General features: G+C 49.8%; 2 protein-coding genes across 2 annotated transcripts in view; one reads left to right on the forward strand and one right to left on the reverse strand.

The window, feature by feature from the left end:
- The first annotated feature begins 661 nt into the window (after positions 1-661).
- TSSC4 (tumor suppressing subtransferable candidate 4) lies at positions 662-1778 on the forward strand. The gene has a single exon (XM_074230806.1). The coding sequence runs from the start codon at positions 750-752 to the stop codon at positions 1677-1679; it is 930 nt and encodes a 309-aa protein (XP_074086907.1). The 5' UTR covers positions 662-749; the 3' UTR covers positions 1680-1778.
- A 3317-nt stretch (positions 1779-5095) lies between these two features.
- Positions 5096-26614, reverse strand: part of TRPM5 (transient receptor potential cation channel subfamily M member 5) — a 31031-nt gene continuing 9512 nt past the window's right edge. The window contains exons 9-19 of the mRNA XM_074230811.1: positions 25628-25723; positions 24782-25037; positions 24021-24139; positions 23783-23915; positions 21832-22006; positions 10996-11149; positions 9612-9790; positions 8704-8836; positions 6921-6993; positions 6739-6789; positions 5096-5496 (exon numbers count right to left, since the gene is read on the reverse strand). Coding sequence (XP_074086912.1) covers positions 5374-5496; positions 6739-6789; positions 6921-6993; positions 8704-8836; positions 9612-9790; positions 10996-11149; positions 21832-22006; positions 23783-23915; positions 24021-24139; positions 24782-25037; positions 25628-25723 — 1492 coding nt within the window. The 3' untranslated portion in view covers positions 5096-5373. The remainder of the gene's footprint in view (positions 5497-6738; positions 6790-6920; positions 6994-8703; positions 8837-9611; positions 9791-10995; positions 11150-21831; positions 22007-23782; positions 23916-24020; positions 24140-24781; positions 25038-25627; positions 25724-26614) is intronic.

Here is a 26614-nt window from a genome sequence, read left to right on the forward strand (position 1 = left end):
GTCTGCGCCTCTTTTCTGGGGGTACGGGGGGGCGGTCCGGGCCGGAGGGTGGCAGGGCGGCGCCGGGGCACCCCATCTCGGAAGCAGGACCTCCCGGGGGGCCCTGCCAGGTGGGGGGCGGGTGACGTCACCCCGCAGGGCGGGAGCAGGAAAGGAGCACATCCGGGCCCGGCGCGGCCCCGCCCCGCCCCTCGTTTCTTAGTATTTCACCACATTTGCTTGGTTTCGGGTTTTACGACCCCCCCCCCCCCCCGGGATTTCTCGCTCCCGTGGTCCCCGGGCGCCCCTCGGCTCCGCGGGGGGCGGGGGGCGGCGGAGGAGCCCTGCGCGTGACCGGGCGGCGCCCCTAGGCGGCGCTGCGGCGCCCTCAGGCTCCTCCCCTCCGCGCCCCGGGGCATTGTGGGCGCCGCGCCGCGCGAGGACGGGTCTTCCGGGAGGCCGAGTCACCGGCGCGCCGTCCCTCGGTTGTGACGTCACGCGCGAGGCCCTGTGGGGGTGGTAGTCTTCCCGTAGGGCCACTGGGCCGCGATGGCGGGTGTCCTCGGGGGGGCGGGGACTCGGCGTCCCAGAAGGCCGCGCGGCCGGGGGCGAGGCCCTCTCCTCCTCGAGGCCCAAGATGGCGGCCGGCGTTCGGCCCCGGCGCCCCCGCCCCCTCCCTCCCTGAGGGCCTGGCCTGGGCGCAGCGACCCCCCGGAGGCCCCCGTGACCCCGCGCCCCGCGGCGCCCCACCCGGGGAGGCGCCAGGCCGCATGGCGGGCCGCGGCGGTGGGGACGCCTGGGCCGGGCTCCTGCCCGAGCTGCGGGCCGGGCCCCCGGCGGCCGCGCTCAGCGACTCGGACCCGGACTCGGAGCCGGACCCGGACCCGGGCCCGGACCCGGAGGGGCCGCCCGGGCCGGAGGAGGGGGCGTCGGGGGCGGCGCTGCCCTTCCGCCTGCGCGGCACCAGCCCCACGTTCTCGCGCCGCAGCCGCAGCGTCTTCGAGGGCCTGGAGGCCTGGGCGCCCCCGCCCGAGCCCTTCAAGCGGCCGCGGCCCCCGGGGCCCCCGGGCCCCCCGCGGCCCCCCGAGCCCCCGCGGCCCCCCGAGCCCCCGCCGCTGCCCGACTACCTGCGGCACCCGGAGCGCTGGACCAAGTACAGCCTGGAGCACGTGCGCGACACCGACGAGGCCGCCAACCGCGCCGCCGCCCTGGACTTCCTGGGCCGCCTGGGCCAGCGCCGGGAGGCCCGGGGCCCGCCCGAGCCCCGAGGCGCCCCCGAGCCCCGAGGCGCCCCCGAGCCCCGAGACGCCCCCGAGCCCCGAGGCGCCCCCGAGCCCCGAGGCGAGGCGCCCGAGCCCCGAGGCGCCCCCGAGCCCCGAGGCGCCCCCGAGCCCCGAGGAGCCCCCGAGCCCCCAGGCGTCCCCGCCTTCAACCAGCACCCCTCGAGCCGCGGCGCCGGCAGGATCGTGTTCTCCAGGCCCGCCAAGGCGGCCGAGGCCCGGCCCGAGCGGCCCCGCCGGCGGCCCGGGGAGGAGCCCGTGGCCCTGGGACACCTGGGCGAGGCCGAGGCCGAGGAGCCGGGCGAGGCCCCCCCGGACCCCAGCCCGCCGGCGCCCGTGGGCTTCCACGGCAGCAAGAAGAGGAGCCGGGAACACCTCCGGGCCAAGGAGGAGCCCGAGGAGGAGAGCGAGGAAGCCTGAGGGGCGCTGCCGGGACACAGGGGCCCTCCCGCAGCCTCCGAACCCCTCCCGTCGGCCCCCAGTTCTCTTATGGGCCTGAACTTGGCCTCTTGCCACTCCCTTCCCCTACACCCCAGAAAACCCCCTTGGTGGGGGTTGAGTCCAGCCGGACCGCTGCTCCACCTCGACCTCTCTGGCTTGGTTTGCCCTTGTGAAGATAATTAAAGGTTTCCATGAAATCCGGGTCTCGGTGTCTGCCTACCCACCCCTGCTCCCTGCCAGGTGGGGTGAGGGAAGCCCCCTGGCTCAGTAGGCACTCCGGGGCCTGTCCTAGAGGGACAAGAATATATGCCCGTTTCAGAGGGTACTCTCAGCACTGACCAGAGGGGCAATCCTGGGATTGGAGCACACATTCTTACCTGGGTTTTATGCCTAAAATGGACCTCCCATGAGGGTGGCCCCAAGCAGATGGCCTGGGAGAGGGGAAGGTGTTTCCCTGAGAGGAATATGGGGCCTTCGCATTGTTTTCTCTGTGGGACAAAACTACAGTCCAGACAGGGAACCACCAGACCCTCCTAGGATTCAGGCCCTCAGCAGTCCCCTGCAGAGAGGAGGGGGAGGGCGTTGGGGGCAGGCCCTGGTGTTTCTGATTGGCCACCCAGGTCTTCCCCCTGGAAGTCCTGGAGAACCCAGAGAGAAAGATCTGTTGTTTGAGTGAAACCCCATTTCATGGGGCTGGGGCCCAGGGATTCTAGCCAAATAGAAGTGAGAGGGGAAGGAGACTGATTTTCTCACATCCCAGTATCTGCTGCCCTGCATCATCTTTTTCTCGTCTTCAGGGACCTGTGTGCCCACAATGGCAGATCCATACTGATGGAGGATTTATGACTATTGGTTAGCTACCCTTAAAGACCCTAGAGAGGAGATCCCACCGTCTCCAAAGACTGTCCATCTGCCTCCCCCCCCCTTCCCAGTTGTCATTCCAGTTCACTTTATAGAAGAGGAAACAGGCTGAAAGGGGTAAGGCCCTGGGACCTGGGACAACAGATTGATTCCTCTGATTCCTCTATCCCCACAGTGGGGTCTCCAGGTACAAGTGGCCCAGTTGGAACAAGCACACTGCTAGGGCTCTGCTTCATCTCACTTAAATGGACCAAGCCTCAGTTCATTCCATTATTGATGAATGCCCTGAAAGGTTGTAATCCCATTAATGCCAGTTCTCCAAGGACTTTGAGGAAGAAGGCCAGAGGTGGGAAGCATGAGTGAGTCTGCTTTACCAATTGCCTTACTGGCACTGTGCCTTCTCAGTCAGGGAGGGCTCCAACCAATCAGGAGCAGGACCCGGGGGGCGGATTTCCCAGAAATTCAATTTAATCAAGGGGCGTTAATCCAAAGGCTGTCAAGAAAGGGCTTTGTGGGGAATGGAGCTGCCAGCTTCTCCAGGATGGCAATCAAACTGATTGCCCTGGGACCTCAGACCCTCATTTCTCAGGACAGTTGGACTACGGCTTGGAGGGGGAATGGGCAGTGCCTTGGAGGGAATTGAGTCTGGCTTGAACTTGTCTTCCAAGAAAGAATGAAATGGCTCCTGCATCTAGAACCTACACTGTAGGGCACACTTAGGAGGTAGAGGAGAAGCTACCTGCCTGCTGCCTTTGGGAAGCTTATCTCATCTGTGTGTTGGAGGTGGGGGCAGAGCATGCCAAAGGATGGAATTTCAGAATTTTGTAATCTTTTATAAACAGTTTATTTGATCCTCTTGACACCTGGATCTGTCTGAGCAAGGTTGAGGGCGTGAACCTTAAGTTCAGGAAGGAAGCTGAAGCAGTCATGTCATATCTGCAGGCAAACACCAAATAGGAGAAATCTACATTTTAGGTTTTCTGGGAATTTGGGGGACATAGGCCCATAGGTTCTGAATACTTGAATGTGCCCTGGGGAAGTGAGGACCAGATTCAGAGAGGTGACCCTATTATGTGTGCAGTGTTCTCAGGTTTTGTCCAGAGAATGGACAGAAAAATGTTTTCTGCTTACTGTCATCTGAGTGGCCCTTCCAATCCAGAAAAGCTACTACGGGTATCTCTGTTGTCAGAGCTGGGGGTTGAAGACTGGGGAACATTAGGACTAAAGAACGAGAGGTAAGAGTTTTGCTACCACTTCTTCTGGTGCTCAGCAATGGTCCAGGACCCTGTTCCATTATGCATGACTAGTGGCTGTCCAATCTCTGCCAGCGAGACAGAGGGGAGCTCATTACCTCTCCACCCTTCCCTCCCACCCTCCTTTCATCAAGGCCTTCCCTGGGATTGCTTTGTTGTCACTTCTGTCTTTCAGGGCCACAAACATCCCATTATTGAGTTGGGGAGAATGTCTATTACTGTGGGGGGCAGCACCACTTAGACTCCTGGGTGTCCACCTGGACTCCACCCCTGCAGCCTCTCTGGAACGCCCCCTCCCACTCTGGTGCAGACCCTGATCACCTCATGCCTGGACTTTGGCCATAACTACTTGGGGGTCTGCCCTTTATTCAGCCACTAAAAAGATTTCCCTAAGACCCAGGTCTGATCTATCCCATAAACTCTAGTGGCTCCGTTATTCCCAGGATCAAATTTCTTTTTCAATCTCCTTCTCAATCTCACTCCCCAATATGGACCTTTTAATCCAGCAACACCAACCTCATGGCTGTCCTGTCCCCCATGACTGAAACAGAATTTTCTTTCTTTGTTCACCAGATTCCAGGAGTCTGAGTGGAAGTCAGGCACCTCTGACTCCTGGCTTTTCAGGCATTCTAGTTTCAACTAAAACCTCTTCTCCAGGAAGTCTTCCCTGTCACCCCCATCCCCCTCCAGTCTTAGTGCCTTCTCTCTAAATTATTTGTACTTAGTTGTTTGCATGTTCTCTCTCCCTGTAAGCTCCTTGAGGGCAGGGACTGTCTTTTGCCCTCCTTGGGGGCTCTAGTGCTCACCAGATGTTCATTGCCTTGGCCCAACGTGACCCTTTAGCCCCTACTTGAGCCTCCAACAAGGGAGTCTTCTGCCCCTTAGGCAGCCCCATGGAACTTGGGACAACGCTCCCTCTGCCGACTCCTGAGTTTTTCGGTCTCATCCCTCTTGCACATGGCAGGTCCTCAAATACCCAAACTGTTCTTATATCCCCACTAATCTTTTCTGAAGCCTCTCCCACAATTTGCTGTTGCTGGGGGTTGGAGGTGGGAAGGGTTGAGCCCTGGGGGACGATAAGGCCAGAATGTGGAGGCCAGATCAGAGTACCAGAGGCTGATGCTTGAAGGTCTGGAGCAGAGAGGGGCCAACCAAGGGGCACAGGTCCCAGATGGAGGAAGAGAATCTCCCTGGGAGATTCCTGCTAGGTGGCCAGGGGCTCCTGAAGATTCAGGATGGACAGAAGAAAAGAAAGCTCAGGAGGGAAGCAACCTGGACCACTTGGCAACTTCCTTTTACATTTAATTTACATCAGATACAATCCGGATGTTTGCTGATGAAGTTCTTAGTACAAAGCAAGTTCATTTTAAAAACAGAAACGAAGAAAAATGCTGGTAAATTTGACCACTGATGCTAAAAGCCAGAGAGTGACAGGGCAGTTCAAGTGACCACCTTCTTGGGGGGGGGTCATCTCTCCTGTCCCGGGTTCCTGGGGGAGTGGCCTGTTGACCCTGCCCATGAAGCCTGATGAGCAAAGACAAACTTCTAGGTGTAAGATGTCACAGGCTGGAGAAATTGCCATCTCCAGGACCAGAAAATGTGCCAGCTGCTGCCACGGGAACATCATGGGCTGGGAATCTCTTCCTGGACAGGGATTCATTCTCCTTCTCCACCGCAGTTACCTGGGGGTTGATGTAGGGGAGCAGCATGATGGGGGGGGCAGCAAGATGATGGAATTTAGAGTGTGAGGACGTGGGGTCAAGTCCTAGGCCAGTGCTCAGTAGCTGTGTGATCCTGGACAATGGTACATTTAACTTGTCTTATTCTCCGTTTCCTGATCTGTAAAATGGGGATAGCGGTAGTGGGAGAGTCTGTCTGGAGAGAGGGGGATGGACGAATGATCTCCAGACAGAGCCCAGTCGGGCTGGGACTTCTCTGAGGGGCAGCTCCCTCTTATTAGGCTGAGCTCTCATGCCCCCACTGCCCCCCCACCAGGGGCTGGGTGTTTGTGTATAATGTCCCCTGGGCAGACAGGAGCAGAGGCACAGTCCACCTGCCCCTGTCCTGGAGGGACAGCTCTCAGAGTGGGGAGCAGGATGGCCAGTGCTTCTGGCTTTGGAGTCCCTAGTGGCTTTCTCCTCTGAATCTGATGGTCCCAAAGCCTCGACTCCTGGAATTTCTGTGTCCTCCCTTCTCTTTGGACTGAGCTCAGGGCACCAGGGAGACTAAACTCTGGTCAAGACAGCAGAGGATCCTAAGTCTCTAGTTTTTCTTTTTACAGATGGAGAAACTGAGACCCAGAAAGGGTAAAGGAATAAAGATTCCAGTGCTAATGACCTCACTGAGTCCTCTCATGCTCAGGTACCTCATGGTATCAAAGGGCAGTTAGGGTTCACAGAGTACTAGGCCTGAAGATGGGAAGACCTGAATTCAAATCCAGCCTTGGACACTTCATATCTGACTTCACTTCACTCTTTTTGCCTTAGTTTCCTTCATCTGTCAAATGAGCTGAAGGAGGAAAGGATACCACTCCAGGAACTTGGACAAGAAAACTCCAAATGGGGCCAAAAGTGTTGGACACAACAGAAACAACTAAAAACAACCACCAAGGGGGAAGCTTCCTCCAAAGAGAGGACAGGTGCTTTTCTGAGGCCACCTGGTAGTTGGCATTAGAAGCAGGACCAGGTTTCCTGCCCTTCTGGCCTGCCAGAGGGCCTGGCCTGGACTGCTTGCAGGCTCCCTGCCAGTCTCGGTCTCTGAACACAGAATGGGCAGACTCAGTGTCCCTACTGAACAGAGGAGGAAACAGACCCAGGGGGAGAAAACTCCACCCTGACCACCCAGTGAGGCAGTAGCCAGCAGGACCCTATCCCCTCAGCCTTACTTGCATAGTTCGGTAGTGGCTGGTGCCCCATGGCACTGACCTGGGACAGCGTGTCTGCCAAGGTGGACAGGAGTACTGTGCAGTAATTGATCTGAAATACAAAATGAATGCTCTTCCCTAGTATGCCCGAGGCTGACCACCTGCCCTCCCGCCCTTGCCTCCTTCCACCCCTTCAACCCCCCAGATGGAAGAAGGGAAAGCCAGAGGCCGGAAGAGCTTTACCTGTGACTCCAGAGCCCGGATGCGCTTTTCTTGTTCTCTCAGACCCGCTACATGTTGGCTGATGAAATCCACCCTTGGGAAAAAACAAGAAAGTTATGTTTCTGGGAAGTGAGGGGTCAGAGGACCTTAGAGAGACATCTTCGAGCCAGAGCCCCCCATCCTACAGTGGGGAGATGGAGACTCAGCAAAGGGAAGGCCCATCTGACTCAAGTCCATTGTCTTCTCCAGAATGATCTTTGAGGTGGGGGCACTCTGCCTAAGAGAATCTCCCTTAATGTGCTATCGGGACCTTTGGACACTTGTGGTGACAGACTGTCTGCCACTTGCTTCAGAATGGCAGCTTCCCTCCATTACAAAGGAATGAGCTGGTCTCCAGTCATTCCAGCCATGAGCTCCCCTGGTCCGAGAGCATTCCCTTTGGGATGGTTCAGATTCTGTGGGCTGCCAGGCTCTGTCTCTGGCTGGCCCCCAAGGGCCTGTACTGATATCCTGTGGTGTGCAGAGCAGCAGTTACTGAAGAGCAGAGTGGGCCTGGCCCCAGTCCATCCTGAGTTCCAGCAGAGCCAGAGACACACTTAGGCTTTCTGGTCCCAGGAGAGGGGAAGGAGACAGTGTCTCAGACCTGGGAGTTCAGTCATCCTAGCCTGAGAACCTCATGGATGTTTTGAGGCCACTGTCCTGGATGTGGAGCTTCTACAGGTAGGGCTGTCCTCCCCAGACCCCTAATAGGGCCAGGTCACCAGATGACTCCCCTTCTCCGAAGTGCCACTAGCCCCACATAAGAGCAGGAAGAGACCAAATGTAGTTGTGTGGGATCACGTGAGGCCACCTTCCTCAGTTTACAGATGGGAACACTGAGGCCCAAACAAGGTAGATTTGAATCCAGGTCTTCTGACTCCAATCCAGCATTGTCCCAATGACCCTGTAGGTCCTCGAGCTTTTCTGAACCCATTTTCTTGTCTATAGAAGATGGTAATAATCTCTGCTCTAAATACATCAGGTGCTCTTGAGAAGAAAGGGCTCCGTAACCTGTCAGTTTGGGGCTCAGAGAGGAGAGGGATAGGGACAATGCCAGGGACCTCTCCAGTAGATGGTGCATTCTCCTGGAAATCTGGTAGGCCCGGGATGCAATTCCCAGTGGCGCTGGCGCCTTCCCCATCCTGTTTCTCTCCAGTCTCTCCTGCTCCACAGTTGTTTGGACCTTCCTGTCTCCATCTTCTCCCCATCAGACTGCTCAGGCTCAGCACAGGGTTGGGAACATAGTGCTTAATACATGCTCACCAATTTGACTTAACCCATAAATTGAGGGTGCTAGATTCCATGACCACTGTGGTCTCTGTAGGCATCAAATCTGACCTTATGAAGTCACAGATGTGGCTGAAAAGTCCCTGTTTAGGGGCTGGATGTGACCCCCTCAGGTCTCACCAAAGTCCCAGAGGAGTCAGGACTGGCCTCTGAGTTGGGTGCATCCCCCTGAGGAATTCACAGATCCTGGAGGCACCACATGCAGCAGGACCAGATCTCTCCTGCTCCAGACCATGGGGAGGCTGGCCTGGAAGAGCTCTCAGCTTTGTCCTTGGGCTTAGGTCTGACTCAGTGCCGTTTTTGGGGGAAGTCTCCTGCCGGTGTGGGGTCCCAGGGCCAAGCCACCCTCCAGATTGACCTTAGGGTCAGGGAAGAAGGTGCTCAATCATGAAAGAAGTGACTTTGTTCCCTATTGGGGCACCCTGAGCTTAGGCAGCTTCTTCAGAGGCTCGAGAAAGATGAGGATGGAAGGGCTCACCTCTGGGATGTTTTTTTTAATGTTTCCTTGGTACTTTCTTTCCTCCTTTTCTCCAGATTGGCCAAAAAGTTTTCCTTCTGAACTGTTTCCCAAGTGACAATTTTCTGGTCTAAGTTGTCAGGCAAGTCTCTCTCTAAGGGGAAGATTTGGGGTGAGTTTTCAAGAAGGAAAATAAAGTAAGGATGGGGGGAGGCCCTGGTCTTGGGGAGAGGGGCACAATAACACTGGGAGGAAGAGATCAACTGAAGGAGAAGGGCCTCCACGGCTGGTGACCTCCTACATACTCGGGCTTCAGAGCAGAGCTGACCCTCTTGGTTTCTGGGGTGTCTTTGTGTGTGTGTGTGTGTGTGTGTGTGTGTGTGTGTGTGTGTGTGTCTGTGTGTCTGTCTGTCTGTCTGTCTGTCTGTCTGTCTTTGTGTTTCTGTTTCTCTCCCCACCCTCTATCTATCTGACTCTCTCTCCTCTCTTGACTCAGTTCATGGCAGGGTCTGCTTACATCCACACACACACACCCCATGGAGCCCACCAGGGTCCCAATCTGGGCCCAACTTGGGCCTCAGCTTAGGCTCCAATGCCAGAGGCTTGGGACTGGGCAGATACGGTGGCACTATTCGTATTCCCCAAACACAACCCCACCCTGGGTGCTGCTGTGCACCTGGGGCAGGGATACCCAGGCATCCCCCAGGCACTTCCTCTGCTCCTCTTCTGCAATTGTGAGGAGAGAGAAGGGGGAAGTTGGGGGGCCAACAGGATGCAAGGTGGAAGAGTGTCCTCCTTCCCCAGCCCAAGCCCTGGACCATCTCCCTTTCTAGATGCCCACAGACCTGGTTCCTTCAGGAAATTTGGCCAAATGGGATTGAGGGGAAGGGGCTCTCTTTGCAGCCCAGGCCGGGCCAGAGGTGGCTCACCCAGATGCTCTCTTTTATGTTCTTCCTGCTTAAAGGCCTTTTTGAGGAGGAGGCTGAGGTGGCTGAGTAGGATGAAGGGCGGGGCCAGGGCCGGCCGCTCGTGGTACTCCACGATGAGGTTGTAGCGTTGGAATTTCCAGAAGATGTCGGCATTGCCCTGGACCACTTGGAAGGTGTAACTTTGGCAGACCGCCCCAGGCGGGTGTGTTAGGGAGAGGGCTCAGCTGCCAATGGCAGGTCCCCACATCTCCAAAGCCCTCCCTGCCCCATCCTCCAAAGCTCCCAGGTCTCCTGTGGCCAGCCTAGGCCTGTCAATGGCCGAGCCCAGCCCCAACACCCCATTTCCCCTTACTTGACCACCCCCACTCTGGCTCCCCTTGACTAGGGTTATGCCCCTTCCAGGCAGGGAGGAGGCTCTGGGATGGGGAGACATGGCCCTATATCTCTGGTCCCATGGCCATCAAACTGAGGCTCCAGGCAGAGATCCTCCTGGCTGGCCCTCATATTACTCCCTACCCCCGTCTCTTTGCCTCATCTGACCATAACATTTATAGGAGCTGAAAAGTTTACCAAACACTGGAGTCCCATTTCTCCTATGGAGATGGAGAAGGAGAGAGAGACAGAGAGACAGAGTGAAGGAGAGAGACAGAGATTGTGGGTGTTGAGAGTATGAGTGTGAGTGTGTAGCCCTGAGCAGGGGGGTCAGGGGGGGCCTGGCCCGGCCCTGCCCTGCATCCTGCTCAGCCACCTCAGTGCCCTCTTCAAAAAGGCCTTTAAGCAGGAAGAACATAAAAGAGGGCATCTGGGTGTGAAGAGGAGGAGGAATGGGGTGTCACTGGCATGGGAAGGGAAGTCGCTGAGGGGCCCAGGCAGAGGAGGAAGCACCGGACACTGGCTGGATCAGTCTGGCCCTCAGGCCAAGGGGAAGTTGAAATGGGAGTTGGAAGCAGAACTCCTCAGCAAGCTCTTTAGCAGATGAATGGGGCAAAGGGCAAAGGAGGTTTGGGGGGAGCATGAGCAGGAGCTGTGCTGGCAAGCTATAGTTTGAATGTCCTGTCAGCAGAATTGGGGGAGCCCACCACCCTGAAACAGAAGGGCCTCATTCCTATGTGTAACAAGGACCTGGAAGGGCCATCCCAGCTCTAGCATTTTAAGGATGGGAGGGGTTAGAGCCATCTGAGCTTCTGAGGGGTCATTTTGCCACAGACTGACTCTGACCCTGGGCAAGTCACCTCAGTTTCCTCATCTGTGCACTGGAAAGACTAACCCTCTGTCCCTCCTCCTGTCAGGAGACTTTCTCCCAGCCAAGGGGAGAAGCTCCAGGAGAAGATGCTTTTGGAACTGGGGGCCCCTGTTCACTCCTGGGTCCTCACTGGGCACTCACCTGAACATGGCAATCAGCAGGTTCATGAGAAGCACATTGGTGACTAGCAGGAAGGTGACCAAGAGCAAGATGACCAGCCAGTTGGCATAGAGGTTGGGGCATGAGGGGGAGCTCTCCAGCATAAGGGGGTGGGCTGAGCAGTTCACTCGAGCCTCTGAAATGAACCCAAAGTTCCAACTCTTCATTCCTGTGTCTCTCCACTGGCCTCACACTCTTTTCTTCCCAACCCCGCCTATGGGGGATGGGGAATTCTCAGCCCTCCTCATTGTAAATATGAGTAAACTGAGGCCCAGGGCCTTGAGGCCGGGAAGGTGGATATGGCTAGCAGGCAGCACTCCAGCCCCAGAAGACTTAGGGTACGTGGATATTCCCCTAGCCGTTGCTTAAACTCCCTGAAAGTATAGCTCCCTCGCAAATGTCACCAGAGTATGTTCTTCAAGGAACCAAGAAAGAGGAAGCAGAACTTCCATATTCACCTCCAAACAGCCATCAAATAGCATCCCAAAACCTCCTGGAACAGCAGAATGAGTAAAAAGATGGGGTGAGACTTCTGACTAAGATGGCAGAGAGGACAGGCACTGTCCTAAGGTCTCCTGGTCTTATCTCATATATAATATGAAACAAACCTCTTAACAGAAACTTGATTGACAAAACCCAGAAAAAGTTGAATGGGGTAAATCACATTACATAAAGAGGGATCTATTGGAATAGAGGGGAAGATGGGGCAGTTAGGTGGTGCAGTGGATAGAGCAACAGCCCTGGAGTCAAGAGGACCTGAGTTCAAATCCAACCTCAGACACTTAATAATTGTCTAGCTGTGTGGCCTTGGGCAAGTCATTTAACCCCATTGCCATGCCAAAAAAAAAACCAAACAATAGAGGGGATAAAAGGAGGAGATGAGAACCATATGAATCTTACTCTCATTAGATTTGGCTTAAAGTTAACATACATACATTCTCAGTTAAGTTGAGAAACTTATCTTTCAAGTATTAAAAGGGGAAAGGGGGAGGGGGAGGAAAAGAGGAACTAACAGAAGGAAGAAGGGACAAAGGGAAAGCAGAAAGAGGGGAGGAGGGTTGGATATAAGGGGGCAAACACACTGAAGGTGGTGGTATTCAGAAACAAAATACTAGGGAATATGGATAAAGTGGAAAAGGGGGAGGAATATAAACAGAGGGAAGATAGCAAGGAGGGCAATAAAGAATTAGCAATTATAAATTTGAATGTGAATAGGATGAACTCTCCCATAAAACTCAAGTGAATAGCAGAGTGGATTAAAAACCAGATGCCTACAATATGCTGCTTACAAGAAACTCATTTGAAGTAGAGAGATACATAAAGAGTAAAGGTAAAAGGTTGGAGCAAAATAAATCTTGCTTCAGCTGAAGTGAAAAAAGCAGGGGTAGCAATTGTTATCTCAGACAAAACAGCTGCAAAAATAGATAGCATTAAAAGAGATGAGGAAAGAAACTTTATCCTTCTCTATGCACCAAGTGGTATAGCATCCAGATTCTTAGAAGAGAAGTTGAATGAGTTACAGGAAGACATAGACAGCAAAACTCTACACATGCAATAATGGGCTAGGGAGAGATAGACCTAAAACTAATTGGAAACTAAATAATCTCACTTTAAAGAATGAGTGGAACAAACAACAAATTATTGAAGGAATTAATTATTTCATCCTAGATAATGACAATAACAAAAAAACATACCAAAACCTATGGGATACAGCCAAGGCAGCTGTCAGGGAATACATTATATCTTTAAATGTTTACATGAATAAATTAGAGAAAGAGGAAAACAGTGAACTAAACACACACCTATAAAAAATAAAGAACAAATTTACCCCCCCATTAAATATCAAATCAGAAATTCTAAAAATTAAAGGAGAAATTGATAAAATTGAAAACAAGAAAACTATTGAGCTAATAAAGGAAACCAAGAGTTGGTTTTATGAAAAAAAAACAATAAAATTGATAAGCCTCTGGTTAATTTTAGATTTAAAAAAAAAGAAAACCAAAGTAGTATCAAAAATGAAAAAGGTGGGGAAAAAATGATAAAAGTGACCTCACCACCAATAAGGAAGAAATTAAAGTAATAATTCAGAATTATTTTGCCCAACTCTATGGCAATAAATTTGACAATCTAAGTGAAATGGATGATTATTTACAAAAATATAAGTTGCCCAGGTTAAATGAAGAGGAAATTAAATACCTAAATGACCCTATCTCAGAAAAAGAAATTCAACAAGCCATTATTGAACTCCCTAAGAAAAAATCTCCAGGGCCTGATGGATTCTATCAAATATTTAAGGAACAACTGGTTCCAATTCTATATAAACTCTTTGGAAAAATAGGCGAAGATGGAACTCTGCCTAACTCTTTCTATGAAACCAATATGGTGCTGATACCTAAACCAGGAAGAGTCAAAATAGAGAAAGAAAATTATAGACCCATTTCCCTAATGAATATAGATGCAGAAATCTTAGATAAAATCTTAGCAAAATGATTAGAACAAGTTATCACCAGGATAATACATCATGACCAAGTTGGATTCATCCCAGGAATGTAGGGTTGGTTCAATATTAGGAAAACTGTTAGTATAATTAATTATATCAATATCAAACCTATCAGCAATCATATGATTATAACGATACTGAAAATGTCTTTGACAAAATACAGCCCCCATTCCTACTGAAAACACTTGAGAGCGTAGGAATAAGTGGATTGTTCCTTAGAATAACAAATAGTATCTATCTGAAACCATCAACAAGCATTATATGCAATGGGGAGAGGCTAGAGGCATTCCCAATAAGATTGGGGTGAAACAAGGATGCCCATTATCACCACTACTATTCAATATCGTATTAGAAATGTTAGCTTCAGCAATAAGAAAAGGAAAAAGAAATCGAAGGAATTAAGAATTGGGAAGGAAGAGACAAAACTCTCACTCTTTGCAGGTGACATGATGGTCTACCTAGAGAATCCCAAGAAATCATCCAAAAAACTACTGGAAATAATTAGCAACTTAAGCCAAATTGCAGGATATAAAATAAACCCTCATAAATCCTCAGCATTTCTATATATGACTAGCAAGATACAGCAGAAAGAGCTAGAAAGAGAAATCCTATTCAAAGTAACCTCAAGGGGCGGCTAGGTGGTGGCTAGGTGGCACAGTGGATAGAGCACTGGCCTTGGAGTCAGGAGTACCTGAGTTCAAATCTGGCCTCAGACACTTAATAATTACCTAGCCTAGCCATGTGGCCTTGGGCAAGTCACTTAACCCCACTGCCTTGGAAAATCTTAAAAAAAAAAAAAGTACAAAGTAACCTCAGACAATATAAAATCCTTGGGAGTCTACCTGCCAAGGCAGACTCAGAAACTTTATGAAAACAATAACAAAATATTTCTCACACAAATAAAATCAGATTTAAATAACTGGGCAAATATCAACTCCTCATGGATAGGCTGAGATAATTTTCATATAATATAATATAATATAATATAATATAATATAATATAATATAATATAATTATTATATTATATAATAAAAATGACAATTCTACCAAAACCTGTTTAGTGCCTTACCAATCAAAATTTCAAAAAATTACTTTAGTGAGTTAGAAAAAAATTAAGTAAATTCATATGGAGAAATAAAGTCAAGAATTTCCAGGGATTTAATGAAAAAAAGTACAAAAGATGGTGGCTTACCCCTACCAGATCTAGAATTCTATTATAAAGCATCAGTCATTAAACTGTCTGGTGTTGGCTAAGAAATAGAGTGGTAGACCAGGGGAATAGACGAGGTGCAACAGCAGGAAATGATTATAGCAATCTGCTGTTTGATAAACCCAAAGAGTCCAGATATTGGGATAAAAACTTGCTTTGATAAAAACTGTTGGAAAAATTGGAAGTTAGTATGGCAGAAACTTGGATTAGATCAATTCCTCACATTCTATACCAAGATAAGATCAAAATGGATACAGGATTTAGCCCTGTTTGTGGTGGCAAAGAATTGGAAATCGAGCAAATGTCCTTCAATTGGGGAATTGCTTAGCAAACTGTGGTCTATGTATGTGATGGAACACTATGTTCTATTAGAAACCAGGAGGGATGGGAATTCAGGGAAGCCTGGAGGGATTTGCATGGACTGATGCAAGAGGAGCAGAACCAGGGCAACACTGTATCAACCTTAATGGCCTTGCAACATTGTTGCATCAGCGCCACCACCAGGGACAATTTGGGGGATCTGCCATGGAGAATGAAAGAACTGTGGAGTCTGAACAAAGACCAAGGACTGTTACCTTTGATTTAAAAAAAAAAAAACATTATGTTATGTAATTTTGCTACCTCTTATATTTTATTTTTTTTCCTTAAGGATATAATTTCTCTCTCACATATTTAACTTAGATCAATGTAGACCATGGAAACAATGGAAAGACTAACAGACTGCCTTCTGTTGTGGGGGGGAGTGAGATTTGGGGAAAAATTGTAAAATTCAAACATAAATAAATAAATTTTGAAAAAAATAACATAACTAAAGAAAGCAACAAAAAAAGATGAGGTGAAACAATCTTTAGCCCAAGGAACTTGGATGATTGGCAAGAGAGGTCTATCTCACTGGGGTGGAAGGGACTTGTAGTTCAGGAAGGAAATAGCCCAGCAAGCCAGCAGCAAGTCTCACCTCAACAGACTAGCAGCAATCCTGAGCTGTAATGAGATGGGGAGACCAGGACCAGGACACCAGGACCCTCCATTTGCCTCAGCATAGCAGGGAAATGGGTGGACTCCAGTCGAGAGAACCGCCACAGGCTTCATTGTATCCCCAGGGACATTTGGACACCACTACCCCAGCCCAGACACCCGAACTAGGATGCTGACTCAGCACCAAGTAAGCTGCCAGACGCCTGTGGCCAGCCCCCATCCCTCAGCACAGCATCAGACAAGGGTCCCCCATCAGCCTTAGGGCAACATCGGTGCAGCACCAGGGAAATAACTAGGGCAAGTTGCCACTGGCACGAGAGGCCTGTGACAGTGCCTCTTCTACCATGAGGGCAAGTATAAAGTGAATTTGAGGGGATGATCAAAAAAATTAAGAGATGAAAAAGAGGAGCACAACTGGTACAGAAGGAAGGGAGAGGTTGAATGGGGTAAATGATTTCACATGAAGAGGTGTGAAATATCTATTACATTGGATGGGAGGGTCAATGATGGGCATCACTTGAACTTATTCTCATCAGTATTGGCTCAAAGAAGGAATAATATACACAATTAATTGAAGGTAGAAATCTATCTTACCTAACAGGGAAGTAGGATGCAAGAATATTAAGTAAAGTGGGAGGACTAACAGAGGGGAAGACAGCGCGATAGTGAGGAAGGACTGGGTGAAGGGAGAGAGAAGACAAAAAAGGAAAACTGGGATGCATGGAAATCCACATTAGTAATATCCTTGGATGTGAATGGGATGAACTTTCCCATAAAATGGAAGTGGATCAAAACCTAAAATCCAACAATATGCTGTTTACAAGAAACACCCACAGAAAATAAAGGCAGGGACTGGAGCAGAATCTATTGTGCTTCAGCTGGAGTAAATAAATAAGCAGTGATAGCTGTCCTGATGTAAGATAAAGTAAAAGCAAAAATAGACCTAATTAATTAAAAGAAGGAAACGACATCCTACTACTTTGAAGGAACAAATACACACCAATTTGGAAAGCATCCAATTTCTTAAGGGAGAAGTTGAGTTACAGAAAGAAATAGCAAAACTGTACTAGTGAGGGAACCCTCTCAAAACTCAATAAATCCAACCAAAAAGTAATCAAGAAACCAAGAAGAGAAATAGAATATTAGAAAAATTAGCTATGACAGGCCTTTGGAGAAAACTGAATGGAAACTGAAAAGAAGATTCCTTTTTCTCAGCAGCTCATGCCACCTTACACAAAAACTGACCATTTATTAGAGCATAAAAATCTCAAAATCAAATGTAGAAAAGTTAGAAATATTAAATGTATTCTTTTTTGGATCATAATGCATTGAAAACTACACTCAACAAAGAGCATGGGAAAGATAGATTAAAAATTAATTAGAAATTAAATAGTCTTATCCTAAACAATAAATGGGTCAAAAACCAAATCGTAGAAACAGCAGTTTCATTAAAGAGAATGATAACAAGACAACAAACCAAAATTTATGGAATTCAATGGAAGGATATAGGGAAAATTTATTTCTCTAAATTCTTATATCAACAGTTTAGAAAAAGATGAATTGAACATATAACTAAAAAAACTAGAGAAAGAACAAATTAAAAATCCCCTATTGAACACCAAAGTGGAAATCCTAAAAATCAAAGATGAGATTAGTAAGACTGAATGTTAAAAATACCAAACAAACCATTGAGCTAATAAATCTAGGAACTGGTTTTATGAAAAAAAAATAGATCAGTCATTAAAAAATAAAAGGGGCGGCTAGGTGGCGCAGTGGATAGAGCACCGGCCCTGGAGTCAGGAGTACCTGAGTTCAAATCCAGCCTCAGACACTTAATAATGACCAAACTGTGTGGCTTTGGGCAAACCACTTAACCCCATTTCCTTGCAAAAAAGAAAAAAACCTAAATATCTAGTATCAAAAATGAAAAGAGGGAAATCATCCCTGATGAATAAAAAAATTAAAGCAATCATTAGGTTTATAAGCTAATAAATTTGGAGAGAAATCAATGAATATTTATGAAAATATATATTACACAGATTAACAGATTAGGAAATAGGATGCCTAAACAACTCTATCTCAGAAAAAGAAATTGAACAAACCATTAATGAACTCTCTTAAGAAAAATCCCCAGGACCAGATGGGTTGATAAATGAATTCTTAAACAACAACTAATTTTAATACCATATAAGTTATTTGGAAAAATAGACATCAAAGGAGTCTTATCAAATTCCTTTTATTATAATAAATATGATGCGAATAATTAAACCAGGAAGAACGAAAACAAAGAAAAAATTGTAGACCAATTTCCCTGAAGAATATTGGTACAAAACTTTTGAACAAAGGGCAAGCAAGGTAAATTGCAGCTATATATTCCAAGTATTGTACAATGTGACCAGTGAGGTTTATATCAGAAAGACCAGACTGATTCAATTTTAGGAAAACTATCAACATAAATGCTGAAAAAGTTTTTGGCACAACACAGGACCCATTCCTATTAAAAACACTAAGAATATAAGCATAAATGGAGATTTCCTTAATATGATCAGCTGTATCCACCTAAACATTGGTAAGCATTATCTACAATGGGGATAAGTTAGCTTTCCCAGTAAGATAGGTGTGAAGCAAGGATGTCCATGATCACCGCTATTATTTAATATAGGCCTAGAAATGCTAACTATAAGCAATAAGAGAAGAGAAAGAAATTGAAGGAATTAGAATAAGTCACAAGGAAATAAAACCAACATTCTCTGCAGATGAGATACTTAGAGAACTTTAGAGAATCAACCAAAAATCTATTATAAAAAATTAATAATGGCAGCAAATTGCAATATTTAAGATAAACCCACATATATCATCAACATTTTTTTTAATTGACTAACAAAGCTCTGCAGGAAGAAATAAAAAGGGAAGTTCTATTTAAAATAATTATAAACAGTATAGACTACTTGGGAGTCTACCTGCCAAGACAAACTGAATTAGAAAATACTTTTTCCACAACAGATTTAAGCCATTGGGAAAATATCAATTGCTCATGAATAGAATATAATGACAATTCTGCCTAAAAATAATTTGCTTATTCAGTGCCATACTGCCAGAAATGTATTTGATAGAAACAATAAAAAAAATCCATGTGGGAGACCAAAAACCCAAGAAAAACAAGGGAATTGAGGAGAAAAAAAGCAAGAAACACCACAGGAAGGTGGCCTAGCAATGCCAGATCTCAAACTGTATCATAGAGCAGGACTCATTCAAACTCCCTGGTACTGCCCAAGATAGAGTGATGGATTAGGGGAATGGATCAGGTCCATAAGACACAGAGTCAGTGACCTAGTGCTGGATAAACCCAAAGACCTCACCCTTTGAGATTAGAACTCACTATTTGACAAAAACTGCTGAAACACTGGAAAATAATAAGTCACAAATTCATACTGAAAACCAAGGCAGGGTTAAAATGGATACATGCTTAAGACAAAAAGGGTGAAACCATAAGTAAATGAGAGAGCCAGGGATGGTTTACCTATCCTATCTGTGGTAAAGGAAAGAATTCATGACAAAACAAGAGACAGAGAGCATTACAAAATGTACAATAGATCATTCTAATTATATTAAAATAAAATCTTTTGTATAAACAAAACCAATGCAGCCAAGATTAGAAGGAAAGAAGAAAGCTGGGAAACAATCATTCCAGCAAGTGTCTGATAAAGGTTTCATTTCTCAAATCTATAAATAATTGAGTAAAATTTATGAGCACACAAGCCATTCCCCAAATGATAAATGGACAAAGGCAGTTTTCAGATGAAGAAATCAAAACTATCTCTAGAACAAAGACCAAAGACTATTACCTTCAAATTAGGGGGAAAACACTTTATGTTTTTTCCTTAAGGATATGATTTCTCTCTCATCACATTCAACTGAGATCAGTGTATACTATGGTAACAATGTAAAGACTGACAGATTGTCTTCTGTGGGGGGTGGGGGGAGGGAAGTAAGATAAGGGGAAAAATTGTGAAATTCAAAATAAATAAAATCTTTCTAAAAAAAAAAACCTATCTCTAGGCAGATAAAGAAACGCTCTAAACAACTTTTGATTGTAGAAATGCAGCCAGACTTTAGAAAAGTCCAAGAAAGACTTTCATGAACTGATGCTGAGCCAAAGGAGCAGAACCATGGGATCATTGTACACCCCAACAGGAGCACTGGGTGTGATCAACTGGATGGACGAAGCTCCTCCCAGCAGTCCAGAGGTCAAGGACAGACCTACAAGAGCTAAAAGAGCCACATCCAGAGAAAAAACCATGGAGTCTGAATTGCTAGAAGCAGATTATTTTCACTTTTTAAAAGCTTCTTTTATAGTGTTTTTTTTTACCCTTTAGTTCTAATTCTTCTTTTACAACATGACTAATATGGAAATATGTTAAACACTATTATCCATGTACAAGCTACGTTGGATTGTCTACTGCCATGGAGAGGAGGGAGGGTAGAAAAGTGTGAAACTCAAAAGCTTGTACCAAGATGAATATTGAAAACTATTTTTGTATATAATTGGGAAAAATAAAAATCTGAAGGATGTGAGTGCAGATCGAAGCAGATTTTTCTCCAATTACTTTCTTTTCCTTGTGTTTTTTCCTTAATGTTTCTTCTTTCACAACCAAGACTAATACAGAAATATGTTTCACATGATAGCACATGTATAACCCATATCGAATTGCCTGCCATTTTTAGAAGAGGGGAGGGGAAGGAAGGAATGAGAAAAATGTGTACCTCAAAATCTCATAAAAATGAATGCTAAAAATTGTCTTGACATGCAATTGGCAAAAATACTTGAAAAAAAGATTAGAAGACCTCCAACAAAGCCTCCCTATAATGTTGCCAGTTTTGTGCTGGGCTCCCACTGAGGCTTCCTTGTACCCCTAGCCTGGGTCTGAAATGTGGTGATTTAAGTAATGTCACTGGGTTCAAGTCTGTAAATCACTTTACAGACAAAAATCTCCCTGGAGCCTTAGGATGGCCTTGGGAGGGAGGATCTGGTCTTAGCCACATTTTACAGGAGAAGAAACTGGGTCTCAGAGATGTTCACTGGTTTATCCGGTCCTACAGCCAGCAAGGGTCTGAGGTAGGGCTCCTGCCCAGAGCTCTTGAACCTATAAGCCACTGTGCCTCTCCATTGGCAAACCAGGCTGTTTGTACCCTAAATTGGGGGGGGTGACTCCTTCCCTCCAGGGTCTTTCAAACTTGCTCCTCGGGTGGGGTTTTACTGGACACAGGAAGGGGAGCTGGACCCTGAGGTCCAAGGCCCACATTGTACAGCTGAGGTCACAGGCTCAGAAAGGACTCCAGTCTTGCCCAAGGTCATACTGAGAGTCAGTGGCCTGGCTGGGCCCAGACTCAGGGGCCTTGATTCTCATTCCAGAGAGTTCTTTCTAACACTGGACACTGCTGCCCAGTATGGAACGTGTTACACACATGTATGTGTGTGAGAAGGGGGGTGAGCTGGGATGGCCGGTGCATCTGTGGCTGACAGAAAGGCGGGGGACCCTCCCTCTGCCCCCTCACAGCATGGGGCCAGCCATCCTCTGGAGCCAGATAGGCTGGGAAGAACTGATGGATGGTCACCCCTCTTCACCCCAGGGGCCTCCGGGGAAAGCCAGAGGCAGTTTATCTGGAATATAGAGTTCATGAAGCTGTAAATCTGCCTCTTCCTAAAGAGAGGGTCTGAGGCCAGGGCGGCAGCATCTGCTTCCCTCTGTGATGGATGAGGGCCTCAGGGCCTGGTGACCTCCAGCTGAGAAGGGGGGAAGGGGCTGTCTGCAGGCCAGCACCACCCGCTCATGCCCTGGCTCCTCAGGGAGCTGGTGGCACTACTGTGGGTGGAGCCCTGGGCCTGGAGGCAGGAGGATCCGAGTTCAAATGTGACATCACACACCAGTTCTATGACCCTGGGCAAGTCACTAACCCTGTTTCCTCAGTTTCCTCCTCTGTCAGAAGATCTGGAGAAGGGAATGGCAACCACTCCAATCCCTTTGCCAAGAAACGCAAATGGGGTCACAAAGAGTCAGACACAACTGAACAACAGCATGATAATTGGCAGAAGGTGGGCACCTGGGGACGGAAGCAAGGGAAGCTTCTCACCATCAATCTCGTCCAGGGGGATCTGCCCAAAGATTTGCAGGTAGGGCCTGTAGAGAACCCTCCGGAAGATCCATTCCACACGGCTGTCTCTGGGGTGGAGCAGGGCTTGTGTGGTGACCCCATAGGCAATGAGCCAGACGGTCAGGAAAAAGAGGAAGAAGAAGACATCCTTCATCTAGCAGGGGAGATAAGGTGGATGGAGAGGGTAGGCTCTGCCCTCCCCCAGGGCCCCCTCAGCCCACAACTCTGATGGTGGAGAAGGCCCATCCTCCAGGAGAACAGAGTAAAGAAAAGGGAAGCACCATTTAACTGGCAGGAATTCAGAGCTCCAGCAGAAATGATCGTGCCATGGGTGCAAAATACTGGTCATATCGGGCTTGGGGGCCAGGGCACGGAACCTTTCTCAGCCTCTCCCTCCTACAAGAGCAGGGGAGGGGGACAGATCTTGTCATGGCAGAGCAGGGATTCATTATCGCCAGTCTTCCCACTTCCAGTATGCTGGGACTGGGGCTTCCATGGGGGCAGGCAGGAGGGGGAAGGGTTGCCTGAAGTCAACAAGCATTTATTAAACACCTACTGGGTGTACAAGGGAGGGTGAGACAAGAAGCTAAAGAGAGGTGGGGCAGTGGGTAGAGCACCGGCCTTGGATCAGGAGGACCTGAGTTCAAATCAGGCCTCAGAGACTTGATAATTACCTAGCTGTGTGGCCTTGGGCAAGTCACTTAACCCCACTTAACCCCCCCCCCCCAGAAGCTATAGAGAGGACAGTTTGACCTTGGGAGGGCTCGGACATTAAGGGAGGATGGGCTTTGGCTGAGAAGTCTGGGAGGCTGGGAGCAGAGATGAGGAGGAGGGGTTTTCAGACCGGGGCACAGCCAGGACAAAGGAGGGGAGACAGGAGATGGAGTGCCACCTTCAAAGAACAGTGAGTAAGAGGATCTGGAGGGGGTTGGGTTAGATGGGAAGGGGGGGCAGGTTATCAAAGCCCCTGGATTAGGCCCAAATGAATCTTAGAGACCAGCTCCCCAAGGGGGACTGAACCCCTGGATTCACTCTCCTGAATTGGCTGAACTTGCTGGGGCCCCTGAAGATGCTCCCCACAGGGAAGGAGGACGGAAGCAGGGCAGGGCCCCTGGGAACACTTCCCTCGCCCTGGGAATGGCTTTGTAGGGCAGGAGAACCCCTGCCTCAGTTGGCTAGTGTGGGTGGTGGGGGCAGAGTGGGCAATGAGCATTGTCTGCAGGATGACTGGTCAGACTGAATCCTTGTAGTCAGTTTGGGTCCTACTCTGTCTGAGGCTTCTATGAGCAGTGCCTCAGTTTCCCCCAAGTTCACCCCAGTCCTTGTGGGGTTAAGGAGGTGAGACCTCTCATTGCCTTTCCATTACTGAGTCTTCAAGAGCAGACCACTAGTCTCTCACTCTATATGATCCCCTGCCTGGCGACCAGGGAGCATGGGCCAAACCCCAGAGAATAGCAATTCCTTATAGGAGGCCTCCCTCCATCTGAGCGGCTTCAGGTCACCGAGTCACAGCCCCCAGAGCTGAGAGGGTCCCTAGCCCAGACACTTAGCTGGTTCAACCCACCCAAGGCTGAATGGTCAAGTGGCCATCCCGCCTCTCTGCTAGAGGCCCTGAAGTGATGGGGAGCTCACTCCTCCACTCCCAAGCCCTGCTGGGCAGCCCCTTCTCCTCTGGGCCAGGAGGGCTACTGTTTCTCTCACACCTGGCTCAGACAGGTGCCTTGGTCAACATGGGGAACTTTAGTGGTATGAGGGGGACTGTCCAGCCTCAGAGGGTAATGACCTTCCTTTCACTGCAGGGGCTCCTGGGGAGCTTGCATGAATGCTTGGAGTAGCCAAGGGGAGCCCCCTCCAGTTCTGAGCCCCCAGAATGTGAAGCAGCCCAAGGGGCAACCCTGAGCATGTGACAAAGGCCCCAGACTCCACTCACCATCCTCTCTACAATGATGATCTTGGGCCCCAACTGCTTGTGAATGGCGAAGATGTGGATGAGTCTCAGAGTGAACACCATGAAGTCTATGGCCAGCACCGTCCGGCCGGCCTCGAATGTGGAGCTCAGCATCCTAAGGAGCCCGAAGAGGGGCAGGGGAGAAGAGGAAGAGGCTTTTGGCACCAGGGGTGCCCACTGGCAGAACCAGGAGGGAAGGGCCTAGGGTTGGCCAACCCACCTGCAGGTGACTCCAACAATGAAGAGGAAGATGGCCACCATGTCACATTTATTCCAATTGTCCTCCATGTATACCTTGAATTTCTTCAGGAGATTGGTGTCTTCATCAGTGAAGAAACCCTAGGACGGGAGCAAACACCAAGCAGTCATGGCTGTGGGGTCCTGGGGGTCTGCCTTTAGGAGCCTTCCTGATTCCAAGGCATATTGGCCAAACCAACCCATCAGCCTAGGGGTGGGGGTCTGCAGGGCTCAGCCTGGGGTCAAGGTCAGTATCAGAATCCAGTCTGGGGTCGAAGTTCGATTCAGGGCAGAGTGACTTGTCCAGGATCACACAACCTGGATAAGTCAGAGGTGGAGGCAACACTCTCTCCATAAGACCTCTGTCCATCCACTCGTTCCCTCCCTCCTTCCTTCAGAGGCTCCTAGGACTGCTGACCACCCTTCTGTCTTCCCCACCTTCCACTGGAAGCCCCCTCATGGGACCATCTCCACCGTGTCCCCGGTGGGTTTGCCCATGGATGGCTCCTCATTGGATCATAAGCTCCTTGAGGGCAGAGCCCGGCTTCTGCCTTTCTTTGTATTTTCAGCACTTAGCACATATTCATACTTGCTAACTGGCCAGGGGACCCTATGTTGCATCCAGGCCTCTCATGTGACCGCTGGAGAAACAGGCACCAGATTTGGCAGTGTCATGGCGAGATCATATGACCGGTTAGAGGTGAGGGTGGAACGAGTCTGCCCCTGGGTCCAGTCACCACTGACCTGCCGAACTTCCTCCAGAACCAGTGTGAACACCCAGAAGTAGAGGGCCACCTCAGGGCCCGCCGGGCCGGCCGGTGGGGGAGGGAAGGCCACCAGGAGCACGTAGGCGAACAGGAAGAGAAAGGCAAAGTACATGACCATGTTCCCCAGAAACACAGTCACCGGGGCCCCCCAGAACTTCTTCCACCGGGAGAGCAAGAAGGGGTTGGTTGCGGCCCGGGCCTGGGCCCCCCTGCCCTCAGGGGCCTCGTTCCTCCTGCTCCACAAAGACAGAAAATGAGGAAAAAATATCAGGTAGGATTTTGGGGGGGCGGTGAAGAGAAGCCCTTCACTGGGGGAGGGGAAGACTCTGCCTCTGCCGCCCCGTCCCTGGTCCTGAAGAAGGGCCTGATGGTCATCTCCAGTGGGAGCTGCAGGAGCCCACCATGTCCAAGGCCTTTATTTTACAGATTTGGAGACAGATCCAGGGACTTGCTATGACCTGCCCAGGGTCACACAGCTGGCAGGTATCTGAGGATTTGAACCCGGATCCTTGGATGACAAGGTGAGCAGCTTGGGTGTCTCCCAGTCCTGGGAAGTTTGAGGGCAGGGACCATTCTCAGATTGGCCTTTGGGTCTCCCCTTACAGGAGGTCAGTTTGACTTGGGCTGTTCTGGGGAGTCTGGACCAGCCCAGCCCAGCCAGGCATCATAGTAGAAATACTGAGGCTTGGGGTCCCAATGACGGACCAGAGCTTGGGACGACTGGAAACTGAGGCCCAGCCTCCCCGGATGAAGCAGAGAGACAGAATTGGACAGACGCCAAGGACAGATGCCCTCATCCCCCCAGGCTCCTCCTTCACCTCACCTGGTGCTGGGGGAGGGGAAAAGCAGCATCCTCTCAGTGTCCAGGCTGTCCAGTTCTCGGAAGGGCTCCTGCCCACTCTTCAGAGGAAGATCCTCACTGCAAGAGATCCAAGTGGACTGGACAGGGCCCAGGGCCCCCCAGAGGCTGCCCTAGTGGGCCCCGAAAGCCCCTGAGAACCTCCCAGGGCCTGGGTATGCAACCAGCAGCACCAACCAAGGGGAAAGAAAGCACCAGGCCAGGCCCTGGATGGGGAGCCTCCATGCTCCAGGAGGTTGAATGGACATCAGCCAGCCCCCCAACCTGGGGACAAAGGGGAGACCTAGAGGCAAGGACTCCTGGGGGAAGAGAGGCCCCCTTGGGCCAGGGGAGAGGAAATGTGGGAGGGTGGGAGGGAGGGAGGAGGGTGTAAAGGAGGGAGGACGGACAGACAGGAGGGAGGAAGGGAGCAGGAGACCAGCTGTGGCCTCGTCCTTCCCTTGCCCTGGAGTCTGCAGGGGCTCCTCAGCCGGGGCTCCCTCAGCTGCCAGTCTCCCCCATCCTGCCTTACCTGGGACCACCCTTACCTGGGTACATCCTAATCTCCCCCCCCTTGCCCCCCCCAGTATCCCCCCTCGCCTCTCCTAATGCATCAACAAGCTCTGATGAAATGGGGTTTTAGCTGAATTGTCTCATGATGATGAGGCTAAAGGAGGCACAACTGGGTGCTGGGGTGCCCGACCAGCGGGCATCAGGGGCACCCAGGCTCCTCCCCCAGCTAAGGCTGGACCCTCTCCTGATTGCCCCAGGGTTGGGAGGCTGTAGACCAGTCTGATGCAGGAAGACCCCCTTCCAAAGGCCCCTCCCTTTCCACAGTGACCCTGACCTTGGGCAGAGTTGACCTTCTGAGGTTTCTCCTCTCCTTCTCTCCCTGCCCCCTCCCCCCAAGGAAAGAGGGAGGGGTTCTCCAGGGTTCGGCCTCTAAGAGCTCCCCACCTCCTTGGCTCTCCC

Source organism: Macrotis lagotis, chromosome 3, assembly GCF_037893015.1.
Source record: "Macrotis lagotis isolate mMagLag1 chromosome 3, bilby.v1.9.chrom.fasta, whole genome shotgun sequence".
In the NCBI taxonomy this organism is placed as follows: Eukaryota; Metazoa; Chordata; class Mammalia; order Peramelemorphia; family Peramelidae; genus Macrotis; species Macrotis lagotis.

What these genes read in the sequence shown, in the direction of transcription:
- TSSC4 (XM_074230806.1), top strand. Translation starts at nt 750, where the DNA reads ATGGCGGGCCGCGGCGGTGGGGACGCCTGGGCCGGGCTCCTGCCCGAG.